Genomic DNA, 21,623 nt, shown 5'->3' on the forward strand with positions numbered 1-21,623 from the left:
TGGTGCACACAGTCAAAGATATCTGCCATGAACCCCACCACCACACCCGTTTACTCCAGTTAAACGAGTCAGGGGCTGCACACATCATTTGCCCATATTACACACTATGGAATAAGACTACACCAGAATTTTGGCATAGACAACTGAATATTGGGTCTGTGTAATAAATGAAGCCACCCTAATATGACATAGGGAGCAACTGATAAACTGTGGCTGCACCTTCGCCTCAGTAGAGCCTGGGAACCTGCCCTAATTATGGTTAAGGAGGACAGATCTATGAAAACATCAAAGAAATATAAAAGAATTACTGTCCAAACTGAATGCTTTAGGAGGTAGATGGGTTTTTAACTAAGGCAAAGGAAATGGAGAATTAACAGCATGTAGTGCATTGCTATACGTCACTGAACATTCACAATAAATATTTTATTTCAGTGATTGTAACTTTGTTATTACATACTTATATTAATAAAGTACTGACTTGAGTAAGGTCTAGGATGACCTTGAGATCATCCTTGAGTCCAGGCCAGTAGCAGTATGAGTTTTACAAGATAGGGTAGCACAGCTAATGGCAGATAAGTCAGAGTTAGAGGGACAGATGAATGGTTAGCATGTCTAGCTGTCTGAGCGTGAAGTGAATCCACCCTCCACCAGATTGATCACTCCTTTTTCTGGTAAGTGTCTTTTTTGGAGCACTTGAAGACATCGGCAGATTTTGGTAGTTGGTCAGATAGTCAGTTGTTACTGATGACAAAACTGCCATATATCAGTGAGGCAAAGACGTTTGATAGATGTAATGATGTGTTAAAAGCTGCACAAACTTTTACGCAGTTGAGGCATCCCTCTTGAAATAGTCAAGAAAGCAACACAGTGTGACGTTTTTTAGGGGCAACTGAGTACTTTTATAGAAAATATAGGGAAACAGTAGAGGAGTTCATCCATAGAATACATAAAGTTAAGATACAGGATTATGAGTTAGGGGAGAATGATAAAATGAATAAAGTAACACTGTAGGAAACCAAACATAGAGCTCTCAACACATTCCTGAGAGGCCTGTCACCTAACATGATGTAGACAGGTACCTCAGAAGTTCTATATTCTAATGCTAGATTAGCAACAGAATACAAGGAAATTAGTTTAGGAACTGGTGAACCTGATTAATGTGGGATATTCTCCGATGATTTGAAATGTTGTAAAAGTGGGAGTGTCAGCAGCCTCAGTGGTGTAGGAAGGGTGGTTATCAGCAGAAAAATAATGGAAATGGCAATAGAGGTAAATAATGAGTTAATTGTCCTGTGTTAAACATTGTAGTGAATCCCAAGTCTGCTGAGTGGCACTCCCAGTAAATGTCAATGCAGCTTGGATACTAGGGTGCATGTGTCAGTAGTGAGTAGAGAGCTTTTCAGTCGAAAATGATTGACCTCCCATACCATAGGTTGCATGGGGTAGGGGATAGTGATGTGAGAGCAACTGGATTGATTGAATTAAGTTTTCAAATTGAGGTGGTTCAGTTTGAACAATGTATGGATGTGTTGCATCACGTAGGTGATGGTTATTGTATTATCTTAGGGTTGGACTTTTTGAATGAACATTGTGCCAAAATTATCTTCGAAAATGCATAGTGGAACTCATTGGGACAACTTTTCACCAAGGGAAAACTGTCGGCCATGGAATGCTGTTGCAAGGGGTGTCTGTTTTTAGGGACTCACCATCTAAGCTTCTAAGCTTTGTATGAGATCACTGAGGCTTGATCACACGATACTGAGCCTAAGGGCTCTGGAAAGCCACTTTGGGTGAGTGTGGAGCCAGACTTACCAGTCAGTATTGCGTTGTGTGTGGTAGAACCACTGAAAGAGAGTGATATATGGGATACCTCATGGCGTTTTGGAAGAAGAAGCATTGTACACATACAAGAGGGAGATGGTATCCTTGAATCTCGATATTTTTACTCCCAAGGAAACAAATTTAACGAAGGGGATGATTATAGCAAATTGAATATCCTGGAGAATGATTTGGATGTACAGAATGTGAGCCATGGTCAACAAGATATTGCTACTAGAATTGCATTATGTAAGAAAATAGAGCATCTACAAGGGACAGAAACATTTGAAATGTGGATTTATGATATGAGTTTGAAGATGTGTTTTTTCCTTAAGGACTGACAAAGGCAACACCCATTATACAACATCAAATACTGAATGGAAATGAAGTATCATTAACAATATTGGTTGCTTCATTATTTGCAGCCAATTACAGAATAATTTATTGACCAACAGTTAGCTGACGGAATAACAGTAGAAAGTTTTAGGCCATGGGGTGCCACTATTGTCACTGTGCCAAAGAAATGGACAGATGAGTCCAAGAAATGTAGGTTTTGCTGTGTATATAGACATCTTAACAGTAAGGTGGTGACTGACACATACCCCATCCCTGATATCATGGAGGCTGTTGATGATTTAGGACAGTGCCAATATTTTTCTGCTATGGATTTTTGATGAGTAGATACCACAAAATAGAGGTAGCTATGGATGAACAATCAGCGACAGCATTTTTGGTACCCTGGGGTTATTATCAGTATAGGATGCCATTTGGATTGAAGAATGCTCTGGAAACATTTCATGAGTTATTAGATGGGGTTCTGAGGTGATTAAAATGTGGGCAGCATTTGGTATATCTGGATGATATAATTGTGTTTTCAGAAGATATGGATGAACATTGGCAGTGATTAAAAGAATTTTTGAAAGACTGTAGGTAGCATTTTGACAATGGGTCTAGAGGTCAGGCAGGAATTGGGTTACTTAGGTCATGTAATCAGCAGGGTATATAGCCAAAGCAGACCCAAGGTTCAGTTACTAAGGCAGGTAAGGAGTTGTGATCATTTCTAAAACTCACTAATTATTATGCAAAATTCATGAGGGGCTTCACAGATATAGCATAAGCATTTATACAGTTGTTAAAGAAAGAGGTTACATTTAACTGGACAGAGTAATGTCAAAGTGTGTTTGAATCACTGAAGAAAGCATTAACATTGAGCCCATTTTTAGTATTCCTGGACTATCAGGAAGAATTTACGTTACCACATGATGCATCCAATCAGGCATTGGAGTGCATGTCGAGCCCATGAGGTCATTGGTGAGGAACATCCTGTTACGATTGTATCAACACAACAAAGCAGAAAAGAACTATTCCACTATGGAAAAAAAGGATGCTTAGTCCCATATACAGAATTACATATTTGTGGTGTTACTTATAAGGGGCAGTCAAATGAAAATGAGACAGATGGAAAGAATAAGCTAGCTGTATATTATTTCAAAAGTAATTGCTATAACCGTTAATACATACATCCCACTGTGAGACAAGATTGTCAATGCCTTCATGGAAAATTTTTTCAGTTGCCAGTGGAATCATGACTGTCCCAGGCATGCACCTCTTCATCCAAAGAAAATCAACAGCTGTGAATGTCTTTCTTCAAGGCTCCAAAAATAAGGAATCACCAGGGGTTATTTTGAGATTGTATGGAGGATGTGTGAAGATTTCACAGTGTAATTTCTGCAGTGTAGTAAAAAAAACCCTGGCAACTTGTGGATAGGCCTTATCCTGAAACAGAATCATGCCATCCACCACCATTCCTGGGCTTTTTGACTTGATAGCATGCTCCAATTTTTGCAAAGTGCCCACGTACTATTGTGCATTAATTATGGCACAGTGTTTCAAAGGATCATCTTGGCTTACATGGACTGGCGTACCTATTGTATTGACAATGCTGCAGAAGTTTTGCTGGGAAGCCCTTAAATATTCTCTATAAAGCTCTGATCTCTCTCCATGCAGTTTCCATATTTTTGGAGTCCTGAAGAAAAACATTTGTGGCTGTTGATTTGCTTTGGATGAAAAGACGTGTGCCTGTATATAATTATGGTTTTGTAGGCAACTGCAAACATTTTTCCATGAAGGAACTGCCTGTCTTGTCTCACAGTGGGATACATGTATCAATAGCTTTGACATTTACTTTTGAAATAATAAATAATTTATTTACTTTTTTCATTGGTCTTATTTGAGAAAAATTTAATGTAGTTACACATTGTACAGCCTTAAAGTGTTTATTAGGCTTGAAGGGCCATTGAGTATGTTAACAATGTGGGCATTACATCTCTGTAGCTTGACCATGAAGCAGTACATAGGCCAGGGAAGATACACAGGAATGTAGATGGGTTGAGCAAGAAGGTGGTCACAATACAAACATAAGGGCTAGGCCTTGCCCAATGGCAGGTAGTACATATTTCCAACTGCAAGCTATATAGGGTACAGCTGCAGTTCAGCATATGTGGCAGTCTGTTGTGTAAGGCAACAATGTTAGGGTCATGCATGGTGGTGCCATACAAATGCAAAGAGGAAGTACTAAAGGAAGCTCACAATCATGTATTATTTGGAAGTCATGCTTGTAGGGCAACAAATTGGAGGGTAGCAGAGAGGTACTGGTGGAGAAGAAGAAAGAGATGTGTGAAGAATAGTGCACAGTGTGCACAGACAGCAGATATGAGCCATAAACAGGTGTTATTGCAGAGATTACCAGAGGCTACAAAATCATTTAAAATGTTTGGAACGGATGTGTTGGATACATTTAACAGGAATCCTGTAGGAAACCATTTTGTGTTGATAGCTATTGATCATTTTCCTAGCTATGTGGAAATGACTGGAAATGACTTCAGTCCCTAATCAGTATGCAGCAACAGTGGGAGAAGCCATTGTCAACTGTTGGCTACTGACATTGGGAGTTCAACTTGATGAAACAGTTATGTACATTGCTACAGATTTGCAAATTTATAACTAGTACACACAGATGGATGGTGGAATAGAGAAGGTACACTGTATTGTAGGAAACATGTTGAGTGACTACCCATATGTAAACTCACACCATAATGACTGGGACCCATATCTTTCACTTGTAATGGCACCTTACAATTTGAAGGTTTACACCAGTACTACAGATTTGTTCATCCATATGAGGTGATTTATGGGACAAAAATACCATCGCCATTTGATAAAATTAAAACAAAGTACGGTAGAGACAAAAAGGTAGAGCGTAATTTCACACAAACATTGACAGAGGTGTGGAGGCAAGTCCAGAGGAGAAATGCAAAGGCTTGGGAGCAACAAGAAGCAGCAGTTGAATGCAAGGGAAGACTTCTACATGATAGGGTAAGACAAAAAAGTTTGTCACAGGATAGCAAGGACCATATCAGGTGATAGAGACCATGACTCCAGTTAATGTGAAGTTACAGTTGCCTATAAAAACACAATAGTGCACATTGAATGCCTACGGCCATTTTGAGGTGCTCCAGATACATCACCACAAGTACTGAGAACTACTTCTGGGAATCAGACAAAAAAGAAGAAACGTAGGAAATTAATGAGAACATATAATGTACTTTCAGTTACAATAATGTGAGCACAGGCTTTAAGGATTTTGAGGCAGTGTAAGGAGTTACGGAGAGTAATGATTTGTATTGTGTAGCAAGTTAGTTTCACGTGCAGTATTACTGTAGTATTTAGAATATGATTCTTTTTTTTTCATATGTGTGTCTAATATAAACCAGTGACAGTAGACTTTATTTTAAGGGGGGGGGGGGGGGAGAGAGTGACCGTAGTCCTTGTCCTCAGGTTGCTGTGCACCAAGGTTAAGGATGAAGGGGATTCTAGCCATGGCAGTACTACACTTCTTCCTCAGGTTTGCGGTGTGGGTGCTTCATGATCATTGCCTGCAGGGTGGAGCACTGTTTACAAGGCAGGAAAATATGGTAATTACCAGCCATCAGTGGACACTTAGACTTTGAATGCATGGATTCTAAGAAATGAAGTAAGAAGGTTGGAAGACGTGTTTTCTGGACTAAGGTGAGACACAAACATCGAGGGAGCACTCGGAGAAGTATTGAGGGAATATGTTTAACTACATTGCTCTTATGAACAGCTGAGGGAGAAAATGCAGCGAGCAATAGATAAGAGTGCTGTGAACTATATGGTGATGTAAGATAGACCACTAGATAATGGAGAGAGAATAGTGAAGATGGCTTTCAGGCTGTGTGCGATTTGCAGGGGGGGATGGGGGGGGGGGGGATTTCTCCCCCTCTGCATCAGACCATCCCCTCCTCTGGTTTTAGTTTATGCATCCCAACCTGGGATGTTTATTTCCCACTCACTGTAGTAAAACTTTACATATAATTTAAATTTGTGTAGCCAAACACTGAAAGTTTTTAATAAGTCTTACTATTAATACTATTAATATGTTTCAGTTTTCTATCATCAGAATAAGTACAGATTTTCGCAAATGTGCCTCTACTTTTTGAATTCCCCTTGTATACCTGTATGTAGATGGTTTTGTAAATAAGCTTTACCTACAATGTACTTTTAAAGATATAACAAGGGATGGCTTTTCCGATAGTGCATACGCGTGAATAGTGAGTTTCGGCATTAACATCCATTTAACGTCAGCTGTTTAACCATGCGTAATGCCACAGTCCAAGCTAGTAACATACATAATTCTACTAACCCCCTAAGACATCCCCCCCCCCCCTCCCCCCACCGGTAAAAGCACAAATCGCACCCTGCTTTCAGGACTGCAAATGAGTAAGACACCAGGGAAGTGAATGGGACTACAGAAAGAGTGAAGTAGTAGGAATCGGGAAGGCATTGGCTAAATGGCATACCATGTAGTTAACAAGTCTAGAACGTGAAGTACTGAACAATGCAAGCATGTTAGGGAAACTGATGGGAGAGTTACTGAAATACAGAAAAGCATCAACCAATACTGTGAATCAGGATTTCGGAATTACACAAACTCGAGTGGGTTCGAAACTGTGTGCCAGACCAATACTCGAACTAGGCAGAGCACTTGCCCGTGAAAGACGAAGGTCCCGAGTTCGAGTCTCGGTCTGGCACATAGTTTTAATCTGCCAGGAAGTTTCATATCAGCGCACACTCTGCTGCAGAGTGAAAATCTCATTCTCAAGTGGGTTTGTTAGACACGAGAGTCGCCACAGGGACAATGTTGAAACAGTAGCATCTGGGAAGCATGGACAGTGATGACAAGCTTGCAGGAAGCTATTTAACACAGAGTACACGGACAGCTGAGTCCAGCATTGCTAACCTTGGAGCAATATTTGTTAGCATTACACAGGGTGCAGGAAGATCTGCTGACTGAGCTAGGACTTATTGTGGAGCCCAGTAGATAGAACTATTATATACTATTGATAGAGGTCAGGATGGAGTAGATATTGGTATTATTCCCAGTGGTACAGTGTAATGCACAATTGAGATGTTTCACTGTACATCTTTGCCCGATAAGGCAGATGCAAGAGGGAAGGAGGACGGTTAGCCAATAAAAGTACATGCAACACAGAGCGGTTCCTAGGAAATGCAGATGCACAAGGGTACCTCAGGAATATAACAGAGCCCAAACCATATTCACAGCAGGAGTGATACTACTGGATTTACTCATTATACAATGCTGTAACAGTAGTGGAGAACTGCTATGAGCAGGCTATACTCACAGTGGCAAAACAGTTGGAGTTAGCAGTAGCAGAATATTGACAAATGGAATGATATATAACATAATGAGACTAACCCTCCATCTATCAACCACAGTTTCAGAAACTACCAGACTAAACGTAATGCAGCCTCAGTTGTATCGGTGAGACAAGCTGTCAGCAGTGTCACCAGTGTAGAATTCACCTACCTCACTAACACCTTGAAACCAGACCTCATCAGTTACCTGAACCATATCACTGCGTATGGTTTTAGAACAAATGTTACAAATTGTCCAGCAATAGAAGGAGGGTCAGCACTGGAGAACAGTGATCCTGGGTATTATGTTGCCTAGTGCCACAGTACCTCTGGCTTTGTTTTGTGCAACCCCTTCTGGCTCCTTCTTTCAATTAAAAAAAAATAACTGTTAGAAAAGGTATTAGTTAGCAAAAATTTTCACGTACGAGTTAGTAGATATATAATACTTAACTGATGACCTTTACCTGCGAAAGCCTGTTGAGAAGTGGCTCCAGCCATCCAGTGTTAACCTCGCAGTGGCTGTCCAGAAAAACTAAATAGTTGCCTCTTGCCTCGCTGGCTCCAATGTTGCGTGACCTGATTAGGCCTAAGAAGACAAGATTGTTTATTGTGAATTTCAGAAACTGTTGGTGACTTGATACATCATTCTTAATTTTACTGTTATTTATTTCCTCTTAATTGTGAACATGAAAAAAAGAAATCATAAAAAGCTGCCAAGAAGTTGATGAACTGAACACCTGCTTCACTCTCCGTAAGGCATTAATTTATGAAATCTACCAAACAACATTGTGTTTGAGAAGATGATTGTTTTTGTCATTTTAACATCCACCTTCTAGCTGTTTGAATGAGAATGGAACTGACACATGTCATTACCACTGTCAATACTATGTAATGCTGATAGGGGGAAATATGTATGATAACCAGAAAATAATCAGCCTCAGCAACTTGTTTTACATAGGGTGACTTTATACAGGGTGAGTGATTGATGAGAGGATATGGAACAAAAGAGGACTAATGAATTTACATCCAGAAGTGCATGGTTTTTACAGTATGTGTTGAAAATGGTTTCCATGTGCTTCAACATATGCATTTATGTGCCATAGCATGTTCTGTCCCAAACATTTACATCAGCCATGCTGCATCAGAACAGTGTCAAAGGCAGCACGGATACACTGCTCTCGTGTCTGCACATCTGGAATTGGCTCTGCATACACAATACTTCTGAGCTAGCCCCAGAACCAGAAACTGCACGGATTGAGATCCAGTAAATGAACAGGCCACGAAACTACATCCCCTCATCCAATCCATCGACCAGGGAAGACGTGTGTCCGGAAGTAATGGTGAAGTGGGCTGGAGCACCATCACGTAGCAGCCACAGAACCCTTTCAAACATCAATGGCATTTCTTCCAGCAGGGGAGGCAAAGTCACCCACAAGAAACGCCTATATTTTCGTCCTGTTAGGTGACGTGGAAGGAAGACTGGTCCCAAAATACGGTCGCCAATTATCCTGACCCAAACATTCCGACTGCACTGATGCTGATGATTCACTGTCACCATGTGGAAGGGGTTTTGCATACTATGCCACAGATGATGGTCGCGAAAGCTGAAGACACTACTCTGCGTAGAGATGGCCTCATTTGTGAATAGGATGAATGACACAAATCCTGGAATCGTGGTTGCCTGGTGAATAAACCAGTGAGAAAGCTGCTCCTGATGTGGAAAGTCTGTCGCTAGTAAGCCCTGCACACGCTGTAAGTGATAAGAGTAGTAAAAATTGTCGTGGAGAATGTTCCATACGGTAGTCTGGCTTATCCTGTAATGGCGGACCAACTGCCTGGCAATTGACATGGTCATTGCCTTCCACAGTGTTAATCAAATTTTCCTCCTAATCTGGTGTCCGAACATTTCGGGCATATCCTTCATGATTTCCTGCTTCCTGAAGCGACCCTGTTTCAGACAAACGGCGAAAAACTGTTGCAAGCATTGAATGCTGTGGTTGTTTCCAGCAGGGATTGGTCTCCTGATACAAACCTGCTGCCCGTCGTTCATAAGTAAACATTATGCTGGCAAGCTCTCGTTTGGAATACAGAAGCATTGTGTACAAGGCTGTATCACATCCACTACAAGGTGAGTCTGTAAGAGAAGTGAATCAGACACATTACCAATGACTATGGCATGAGAGAGCACTAGGGGCATGACGTATGAGGAGCACTACTACCTTCTAGGAGGAAACCGTGCGTACTGTAACATTGGCTGTATGGCGCCGCGTCTATTAGGCCACAGTCTTTGTAACAAAGTATGATTGAGTAAATGGTCTCTAGCACGGAAATCATGCATTGTCGGACATAAGTTCATTAAAACTTTTTTGTCGTGTATCCTCTCATCGATCAATCCCTAAAGTTTGTACACGAAGGAAACAGATCACCCTGTAAATGATTCTCATTAGTGTGGTTAATTTTTCAGACGCTACTCACTAATTAGTTAACGGGAATATGTTTCTTCCGTGCATATTATTCTCCAGGTAGCAAATGTATAGGTGTTAGAAGAAATATGGGTTAAATGCTAAACGTCGAGTGTTCCCTTTTCTTGTTCCACTGTAGAATAATTTGCAATTACAGGTTATTGTCCACGTCGAAATCTGTGATAACTGAACAGGAATTAGTAACTCCTAGGAGACATGAGGCTAATACCGTGTAACATCTCCTCTAGCCTTTTAATAGCCGCAGTTCTGACAGGAAGAGAGGCCGCAAGTTTCTTGAGGTATGCCACATCCAGCTGAAGCCAATCATTGATGATTAGATACTGTAGAACTAACAAACTCAATGTATGTTGATTGCTACTTTTCACCAGCTGTTCCAAATAGTCGCAGACATCATCTTTGAGATGAAATGAGTGGTTTAGCGTGCCATTCGAGATACAATAGGCTGCCTGAGTATTCGTCAAACCAGGAAAACGCGTGAACACTGCTGTTGTCATCTTGAAATACAGGAGTGTCCACAACATATTCATCTCGAAGATGTAGAATAAATGGCAAAACTTGGTCACCGCGAACACTGAAATAAAAAATCTTTGATGACGTTCATGGTAAGCAGGTCCGACCCCGGTAGCTGAATGGACAGCGTGACGGATTGTCAATCCTCTGGGCCCGGGTTCGATTCCCGGCTCGGTCGGGGAATTTTCTCTGCCCAGTGTTGTCCTCATCATCATCCTATCATCCTCATCGACTGCAGATCGCCGAATTGGCGTCAAATTCAAAGACCGGCACCCGGCGAATGGCCAGCCTGACGGGGGGCCCTAGCCATACGATTAAATAAATTAAATAAATGGTAAGCAGAATAAAAAGGCCCAATTACTGGTACGAAAAACAACTCCAAAACATCTGAGAACCGTTTTCAGCGTCACTACACCGTCCACATACTGCAGGTCAAACGCCTCATTGGGCCATCGGTGCACTTGTTGCCTTGCATCACTAAAAAGTGCCAAAATTTCGGATCATACTACGCGCTTGCACTCAGCTACGGTGCTGTATCTGGGTTGTTTGGACCACTGAAGACGTGCAGCCTTATGTGCAGCGGCGATAAGTCACCTTTTGCTATGTACCCAACTCCAAATGTCCATCGCAAGCTGTTCCATTCTCAATGTCCTCTGGAAGCTAGTTGAGATTTGAATTCAAGCATATTCGTAAATCAGATGGACACAGGCCTGTGGCACCTGAAAATTCAAACCCCTTTTAGAGCGAAGGCATTCACTGACACCGGCATTTCCTGTCGGATTTGAAACCATATTTATCGAGAAGAAGTGACACTCGTGTCCACTCCCCATCGATTAGGATCTATTTACGGCCACTCCTCTTACTCTGTATTAGATGGTTGCGAGTGGCACACCAATCCTCGTACACACAGTGTACAGTCCGCTGTGTGATATCATTCTTACGGTGGTCATGAGGACCTATAAACACGATAGCCTCTTTCGGTCACTCATTCGGAGTTCCACGTCGACTAATCTTACCACACTGGTTCCAAATAACCGACTGGCACTTACACACCATTTCACTGCCATGACATGCGTCAGTGGTGGAGGGTCACATAATCACCTGGTCCAATTATGCAACGTGAACAACGCTCAAAAGCGACCATTATGCTCTTTTAAGGGGGCTCATTACTATTTCGTCTGGTGAACGTCGCGCAGTGGATGCTGGGAGCGAATGTACACGATACATGCAACACACATGCAGCAGTCCTGCAGGGCGGGTAGTATATGAAACAAACACCTACGTGTGTTTCTACAAAAACATAGACGATATACAGAGATAACCAAGGAAAGGCAAAGTTACGTTTATAGCATTTGTAGACTTGGAGAAACTTTTTGACAATGTTGGGTGGAATACACTCTTTGAAATTCTGTGAGTGGCAGGGGTAAAATACAGAGAGCGAAAGGCTATTTACAACATGTACGGAAACCATACGGCAGTTATGAGTCAATGCGGATGAGAGGGAAGCAGTGGTTGATATGGAAGTGAGACAGAGTTGTAGCCTATACCCGATGTTATTCAGTCTGGACACGGTGCAAGCAGTAAAGGAAACAAATGAAAAAGTCGAATCAAATCAGGTAATTCTGAGGGAATTAGATTAGGAAGCGAGACACTTAAAATAGTAGATGAGGTTTGGTAATTAAGCAGCAAAATAATTAATGATGGTTGAAGAAGAGAAGATATAAAATGTGGACTAGCAATGGCAAGAAAAACGTTTCTGACTGACATTTGTTAACATCGAGTATAGATTTAAGTGTTAGGAAGCCTCTTTTGAAAGTGTCTGTGTGGAGCGTAACCATATCTTGAAGCGCAACATGGGCGATAAACTGTTTAAACAAAAAGAGAACAGCAACTTTTGAGATGTGGTGCTACAAAAGAATGAGGAGGTTCTAAATGGAACTGAATAGAAAAGAAATTTGGGGCACAACCTGATTAGAAGGAGGAATCACTTGATTGGACATATTCTGAGACATCAAGGGATCACCAAATTAGTACTGGAGGGAAGTGTGGGGGGTAAAAATCGCAGAGGGAGACCAAAAGATGAATACAGTAAGCAGATTCAGAAGGATGTAGGTTGCAGTAGTTACTCGGAGATGAAGAGGCTTTCACACGATAGAGCAGCATAGAGAGCTGCATCAAACCAGTCTTTGGACTGAAGAAAGACAGCAACAACAACAACACCACACATGGTCTCAGAAATTTTGTAGTACTTACTGAAATTTTGTCGCTATACTTTACAAAATGCTGTAATACAATGCAACAGCGAATAGCATTGTTTATTATTACTCGTACTGAGCGGAAGCAAGCCTGTAACGGCCGACTTCAACAGATTCATCTACTCGTAGCACTCCTTCCACGAATGGCCCACTTATGTTATACATGTAACAATGGTCTTTTTACTGGGCAACGTTCTTTTATTCAAAACGCTGCCAGGAACATTTTCTGATTGTAATTTCACTGCGTTACGAAATTAATGAGGAAGGTGGAGACTAGCTCAGGCTGTCCTCTGATATCTCTTCCTGGAATATACACATTGATTACTCAAAACATTCCGACCACAGGTCACCGCCAGACTGAATGCCGCCTGGTAGCGGTGCGGGCACGTAATGCGATAAGGGAAGTGCATAAGCGGCACAGGGATACGGGTCGCAAACGTGACAATCCACTGACATAAGCGAGTTTCACGAAGGGCAGCGCCCTGCGCTTGGGAACGACCATCTCGGAAAAGGCGAAAATGGCCGGCTATCCGCGTGAGCACTTATAGAAAGTGTCTGAAGGACAGTAAAACGACGAGTAGGCGACAAAGTGTTGGACGTCCACGCCCCACTGCAGAAAGTGGTGGGCGGAGGCTTGCCCGCTTTACACTTACGTGACAAAAGTCATAGCCATATGCACATATACAGATGGCAGTAGTACCGCGTACACGAGGTGTAAAAGGGCAGTGCATTGGCGGAGCTGTCATTTTTACTCAGGTGATTCATGTGAAAAGGTGTCCGACGTGATAATGGCCGCACGACGAGGATTAACAGATTTTGAACGCGGAATGGTAATTAGACCTAGACGTATGGGACATTCAGTTTCGGAAATCTTTGGAAATTCAGTATTCCGAGACCCACAGTGTCAAGAGCGTGCCGAGAATACTAGATTTCCGGCATTTCCTCTCACAATGATCAACGCAGTGACCGACGACCTTCACTTACGGACCGAGAGCAGAAGCGGAGTTGTCATTGCTAACAGAGAAACAACACTGCGTGAAATAACCGCAGAAATCAATATGGGATGTACGATGAACGTATCCTGTAGGATAGTGTGGCGTTAATTGGTTATGGCAGCAGACGAGTACACGAGTGCCTTTGCTAACAGCACGACATCGCCTGTAGCGCCTCTCCTCGGCTCGTGAGCGTATCGTTTGGACCCTAGGCGACTGCAAAACCGTGGTTTAGTTGGAAGAGTCCCGATTTCCGTTGGTAAGAGCTGATGGTAGGGTTCGAGTGTGGCGCAGACCCCACGAAGCCGTTGACCCAATTGTCAACAAGGCACTGTGCAGCCCGGTAGTGGTTCCATATGGTGTGGGCTGAGTTTATATGGAATTGACTGGGTCCTCGGTCCCACTGAATCTATCATTAACTGGGAATAGTTATGTTCTGCTACTTGGAGACTATTTGCAGCCATTCATGGACTTCATGTTCCCAACCAATGATGGAATTTTTATAGATGACATTACCCTGTCTCACGAGGCCACAATTGTTCGGGAATAGTTTGAAGAACATTTTGGACAGTTCGAGCGAATGATCTGGCCACCCATCTAACATTTAAGAACATAATCGAGGGATCAGTTGGTGCACAACATGCTGCACCGGTAAGACTTTAGCAATTACGGACGGCTATAGACACAGCATGACTCAATATTTCTGAAGGTTGTTGACTCCACGCCACGTCAAGATGCTGCCCTACGGCGGGCAGAAGAAGGGCCGACACGATATTAGGAGGTGTCCTATGAGTTTTGTCATCACAGTGTAAGTAAGTGGCCAGTTTGAGTATTTATTATGGAGAGGGAATGTGACTCATGTCTTTTTAATGACATTGTGTTGAATGCGTCAAACGTTGACTTCACAATCCCACTTTAGTTATTTAAAGTTCGATAATGCTATTAGAAGGTAGCCGGCCGCTGTGGCAGAGCTATTCTAGGCGCTTCAGTCCGGAACCACGCAGTTGCTACTGTTTCAGGTTCGAATCCTGCCTCGGGCATGGATGGGTGTTGTGTCCTTAGGTTAGTTAGGTTTAAGTAGTTCTAAGTCTAGGGGACTGATGACCTCAGATGTTATGTCCTATAGTGCTTAGAGCCATTTGAGCCATTTATTAGAAGGTATACAGCTTTTGTGTAAAAACGTCAAAGAGAGCAAAGTTGCCATCTCTTGCGGTGGCTTCTGGCTACTTTTTATAGGGGGAAAACTTAAAAGCAGCAGCGGAAACATGATCTCAGCAGCGAGACTTGCAGCATATCCTTTTAAGAGTGACCTAGAAGCGGAAAATAAAAAAACGAGGAGAAGAGAAAGAAAGCAAACAGTAGGAGAAACTAAAAGCAGCTGAAGAGAAGAAGATTGCGAAGAGCAGGAAGCACAATCCTAGAAGATCTCATTTCGACAACACAGGAGAATGAGTGCATGTACTGCGAAGAAAAATTTTCAGATTCGAGGACAGAAGAGCAGTGGATGAAGTACCAGTTGTGCTTCCTCTAGGCCCACGAACTCTGTACGGGAGTTGAGGAACACAGTCTGACTTTTATTTGTGACAAGTGCAAATAATGTAATTCGAATCATGTTTCACAGTAAAATATATTTAGTTCTTTGTTAAAACAGTTTTTATCCCTTGTTTTTTATTTTAAAACTAAAAATGATTGTTTAAACTACTTAATTTTTTTAGGCAGGTGATTAAACTATTCTATATTATACTTGGGTAGTTGTGGATTATAATCACTTATTTCTATGCATTTCCTTCTGCTGCTACTCAGCTTAAAAAATAGGAATATCTTAGCCTGGCCACTATATCCGACTCCCCGAGCCTCATGATGTCTGTAGTAGATCAGCGGCTGTATACATGGATGCTGTAGGTTGACTTCGAGAAACCTCGTCAGTCCAAAAAGTCTAGAGTCTGGATTAAGAAAAAATCGAGAAACATTAAGATTGTAGTTTTAATGCTTCAGGTGTTCTACATAGTCTCCGCCCTGCCACACTTCCAGACTTGAGTACTATTGAACTCGCGTGGGTGCGACATACCGGCAGATCGTCAACATTTAGAAACACACTGCCGACGCACAACACTTCCAGAGATGTTATACGGTAGTACGAAGAAACAAAGGCCATATTTTGTGGTTTACAAATAGTTTAGAAAATGAAAACCGTGAAAATTAGGTGTATTTATAGTACAGCGTTTATATTATTCTGTCAATTCCTGTGCTTCGCGAAAGATTCGACATATAATTTTTCTGTATAATTTAATGCTGCATGCCCGAAGATAGTTGCTAATCGTCTGCAGAACCTTCAGTGTCACTTCAATAGTTTTCGCAACTTCTACAAACACTATGAATAAGTCGGTTATCTTTTGCTTTCGCTGATCTCTGTCATAACGCACCCTGGTATTGCCAGTCTATAAGCCTTTTTTCAAACTGATAGCGCTGAAAGCAACATACCTCGACCATGCTACAGTGCAACTGCGTTCACAAAATGACACACAGTGATAAATATTTGGAGTCAATGTGTACAAAGTGGCACAGTTAACACCAGCCTTCGCTGTTTGATGATTTATGTTCAAACACCTAGCAATACTGTTCGTCGAAGTTTCATGATGATAATAGCATTCACTTGGTTCTCGAAATTCTGCACAGCATGCCTATTAACCGAAAGTATAAACTGCTATTCTGCAACTCATATTACAGTCTGTGCTGACAGCGATATTCTCATCAAGCCTTTACAACAAACTACAGAGACCTGGGATTTCATTTCAGACATTTCTAGATAAAAAATAATCACACGAAAAGACGCAGATCGAATACTGTATAATTACATGTCCTCAATGACGTATCTTCACTCGACTACAGTAAAATTTAATGGAGTACTGGAAGTTGCTTTGGAAATAAATAATTTTTGCAAAAATGACTTAACTTTTGTTACTCTTGTGGAAACTTAATATATGTTGTGAGGCCTTAGTTTCTCCCGCGTATACTTTGTTCAAAAAACTTACGGGGATGCAGCCAGGTGACGTTGTCGACAACCGCCGATATTTCGACAGCTGCACAGTGCACACCCTTCCATTTTCAAGGCAAAACTGCAGCAGGTAAGTGCTGTGCAAGGAAATTTAATACCTTGGTTTTCACACACACACACACACACACACACACACACACACACACACACACACACACACACACACACACACACACTTTAAACACTAGAGCCATCACTGACTAAAGATGACCGACGTCAGAAGTTATCGATAGCGAAATTAATAATCAACGGGTGAGGCAGCATAACCTCTGCCCCTGTGTTTTTTGACAAGTCAGAGAGCAGGACTCCATGCAGAATTTAAACAAAAACCACCATCTCTATTTATAAAGTTACTTGCTAATTTAGTTTGAACAGCTTCCTTAATAACACTGTCCCAAAGCCTGCCAGACTCTCCGTGTTTTTATGTGATGGGAAGCCCGTTGTCACCTATTACTGCCAATTTGTACATGGAAGATTTCGAAGAATGTGCCTTGGAGTCGGAGACTTTGAAACCTGCGTGTTTTTTCAGAAGTGTAGACGATACTTCTGTTGATTGGCCTCATGGCAGTGAGAATTTAAACGACTTTTTAGAACACCCGAAGTCAACCCAAATGAATGTCGTTTGACGATGGAGGTGATAAATGATGGCTGTCTTCTCTTCCTTGATGTGTTGGTTAGGTGGATAGTACGTTGGGACATGTTGTTTATAGGAAGCCTACTCACACTGACTTGTATCTGCAAGCTGACAGTTGTCAACGTGAGGGATAACTTGGTTCACAAGCCCCATGTCATGTCGGCCCCTAAGAGTTTGTCAGCTGAGGTAGTCGCCTTTCATCAGAATGGCAGATTAGACGTGTGTAACGGGTGAGTCATGATAATACCGAGGTGGCACCAAAGTCTACGGCCTTTTTGCCTTATGCAGGGAGCATCCCGAAAAGGACTGGTCGTATTTTGCGGAAATATGATGTGAAGTGTGTTTTTCGACCACCATCTAAGGTCAGGGTCCTTTTAAGTTCCGTAAAGGATGATTTTGATTTGCGTAAGGCGGGGGTCTACCGTATTCCTTACAGTTATAACATGTCATATATACACTCCTGGAAATGGAAAAAAGAACACATTGACACCGGTGTGTCAGACCCACCATACTTGCTCCGGACACTGCGAGAGGGCTGTACAAGCAATGATCACACGTACGGCACAACGGACACACCAGGAACCGCGGTGTTGGCCGTCGAATGGCGCTAGCTGCGCAGCATTTGTGCACCGCCGCCGTCAGTGTCAGCCAGTTTGCCGTGGCATACGGAGCTCCATCGCAGTCTTTAACACTGGTAGCATGCCGCGACAGCGTGGACGTGAACCGTATGTGCAGTTGACGGACTTTGAGCGAGGGCGTATAGTGGGCATGCGGGAGGCCGGGTGGACGTACCGCCGAATTGCTCAACACGTGGGGCGTGAGGTCTCCACAGTACATCGATGTTGTCGCCAGTGGTCGGCGGAAGGTGCACGTGCCCGTCGACCTGGGACCGGACCGCAGCGACGCACGGATGCACGCCAAGACCGTAGGATCCTACGCAGTGCCGTAGGGGACCGCACCGCCACTTCCCAGCAAATTAGCGACACTGTTGCTCCTGGGGTATCGGCGAGGACCATTCGCAACCGTCTCCATGAAGCTGGGCTACGATCCCGCACACCGTTAGGCCGTCTTCCGCTCACGCCCCAACATCGTGCAGCCCGCCTCCAGTGGTGTCGCGACAGGCGTGAATGGAGGGACGAATGGAGACGTGTCGTCTTCAGCGATGAGAGTCGCTTCTGCCTTGGTGCCAATGATGGTCGTATGCGTGTTTGGCGCCGTGCAGGTGAGCGCCACAATCAGGACTGCATACGACCGAGGCACACAGGGCCAACACCCGGCATCATGGTGTGGGGAGCGATCTCCTACACTGGCCGTACACCACTGGTGATCGTCGAGGGGACACTGAATAGTGCACGGTACATCCAAACCGTCATCGAACCCATCGTTCTACCATTCCTAGACCGGCAAGGGAACTTGCGTTCCAACAGGACAATGCACGTCCGCATGTATCCCGTGCCACCCAACGTGCTCTAGAAGGTGTAAGTCAACTACCCTGGCCAGCAAGATCTCCGGATCTGGCCCCCATTGAGCATGTTTGGGACTGGATGAAGCGTCGTCTCACGCGGTCTGCACGTCCAGCACGAACGCTGGTCCAACTGAGGCGCCAGGTGGAAATGGAATGGCAAGCCGTTCCACAGGACTACATCCAGCATCTCTACGATCGTCTCCATGGGAGAATAGCAGCCTGCATTGCTGCGAAAGGTGGATATACACTGTACTAGTGCCGACATTGTGCATGCTCTGTTGCCTGTGTCTATGTGCCTGTGGTTCTGTCAGTGTGATCATGTGATGTATCTGACCCCAGGAATGTGTCAATAAAGTTTCCCCTTCCTGGGACAATGAATTCACGGTGTTCTTATTTCAATTTCCAGGAGTGTAGTTAAGACTATCAGGACTGTGGAGGACCGGTGTACCGAGCATAAGCGGCACACACGCTTGTAACAGTCGAGCAAATCTGTCATTGCAGAACATTGTCTAGGCACCCGTCATCCTATACAAAACGGAGACTCCAGCATGCACTTCCAGCTATTGGGATAGTGTTATTAAGGAAGCAGTTGAAATTAAATAAGCAAGTAATCTTTTAGAGATGGTGGGTTTTGTTTACATTCTGTATGGAATCCTGCTCTTTCACTTATAATAATAAAAAAAAAGGACAGAGGTCATGCTACCTCATCCATTGATTATTGATGTTACTATCGATAACTTCTGACGTCGGTCATCTTCGGTGTGTCACGGCGCTAGTGTTTACAGTGTGTGTGTGTGTGTGTGTGTGTGTGTGTGTGTGTGTGTGTGTGTGTGTGTGAGAGGTATTAAATTCCCTTGCGCAGCCCTTACTTGCTGCAATTTTGACTTGAAAATGGCAGGGTGTGCTCCTTTTGAAATATCGGCGGTTGTCGACGACGTCACGCGCTGCATTCTCGAAACATTTTTGAACTTAATATATGCTATATACATTATGGAAACACCTTCGCATGTCATAGAATTCACACGAAGCTATCCACGATTCACAATAATGGTAAATAAATGGTAAATACTTCACTGAAAAAGTCATTTTATCTGCAGATATTTCTTTATATTGGCCACTTAACACATGATGTGGACCTTGGTGTTGTCCCTTCCCAATAATGTTAATGGCAAATTATATCATCAACGTATCTGTGGCACTCCTACCGACAGAGAGGCTCCTTTTTTTCATTTGTTAACACTTGAAAATGCTACGTCCTCCCTACCGGGAAGTCTTCAGTGCAGTAGCAAATATCATTTGACACTTAAACGCTTTTCTGAAGTCAGCAATTACTGCATTCACCTCATTGTCTCGATCCATGGCTTTCAGGATGACATCTGAGGAAAGCGTAAGTTGGGTTTTGCATGACCGATGTTTTCGAAACCCATCCTGGTTGGCACGGAGTAGATCATTCCGTTTGACATGTGTCATTACGCTTGATCTCAGAAGATGTGATTCGACAACTCGTCAATGATAATGGCCAATAGTTTAGTTGACCAGTTCTCTTATCCTTCATGAAGCCTATCGTGACTTGGGCATTCTTTCAACCACACGGCAGATCTTTTTGTTCGAGAGATTGCAGTATATTATGGTTAAGAGAGGGGCTAACCTAGCTGCAGTTTCTGTAAACCATCTGACAGGGATTCCATCGATCCTTGGGGCCTAGTTCAATTTTAGTTTTTCAGTTGTTTCTCAACGACACCGGTACTACTCCTGGATCCTCCCTTGTAAATGAACGTTTCAAAGCGGAATTCAGCACTTCTGCTTTTGCTTTGTTACCCCTGGTTTCAGTTACTGTGCCTGGAAACTAACTTGCCATCACCAAAAGCCTTGGCATATGACTAGAAATTCTTTGGCTCCTGTGGCACGAATTTCGATAATATTCTGCTACGATAGTCGTCGACGGTTTCAATCGTCGTCTTTTTGACAGCCAAAGGCATTTCATTTAGCATATCTATATTTGTAACCATGTGCTTTGTTTTACACCTACTGCACAGAAATCGCTGTTTCTCAACACATATTGTATGACGTGGAGTGTCTCTCACAGCGAGCTGTTCTATTAGCTACATATATATCCACTTGGTACGCTGTTCTTCTAAGCTTGAGCCACAGTTACCTTAGATGCTACTACCCAGAGAGCCGAGCGGGATTAGCCGAGCGGTCTTAGGCGCTTCAGTCATGAACTGTGCGGCTGGTCCCGGCGGAGGATCGAATCCTCCCTCGGGCATGGGTGTGTATGTTTGTCCTTAGGATAATTTAGGTTAAGTAGTGTGTAAGCTTAGGGACTGATGACCTTAGCAGTTAAGTTCCATAAGACTTCACACACATTTGAACATCTGAACTACGCAGAGCCAAACGTTTCGTGTTCCTGCTTGGGACATATCACTGCATGTTTATCTAGTTTAATGATTACGTAAATTTTCCACCTCGTTTTAGTTGTCCTTTGTACTTCGTTAATCATTGTTGCTATAATTGCCTCACTGTGACTGGTTCCAATTTCAAGAAGGACATCCTCAACAAGGTCGGGTCTATTTGTTGCCATGAGATCTATTTTATTTCTGTCATGAGTGGGCTTCCGAAATATCTATTCTAAGTAGTTTTCAGAGAATGCATTTAGTATTGATTCGCAGGATGTC

General features: G+C 43.0%; 1 protein-coding gene across 1 annotated transcript in view; it reads right to left on the reverse strand.

The window, feature by feature from the left end:
• LOC124556526 (polypeptide N-acetylgalactosaminyltransferase 16-like) overlaps window positions 1-21,623 on the reverse strand; it is a 582,211-nt gene that overhangs the window by 82,662 nt on the left and 477,926 nt on the right. The window contains exon 6 of the mRNA XM_047130482.1: window positions 8,019-8,140. Coding sequence (XP_046986438.1) covers window positions 8,019-8,140 — 122 coding nt within the window. The remainder of the gene's footprint in view (window positions 1-8,018; window positions 8,141-21,623) is intronic.

Source organism: Schistocerca americana, chromosome X, assembly GCF_021461395.2.
Source record: "Schistocerca americana isolate TAMUIC-IGC-003095 chromosome X, iqSchAmer2.1, whole genome shotgun sequence".
Classification (NCBI taxonomy): Eukaryota; Metazoa; Arthropoda; class Insecta; order Orthoptera; family Acrididae; genus Schistocerca; species Schistocerca americana.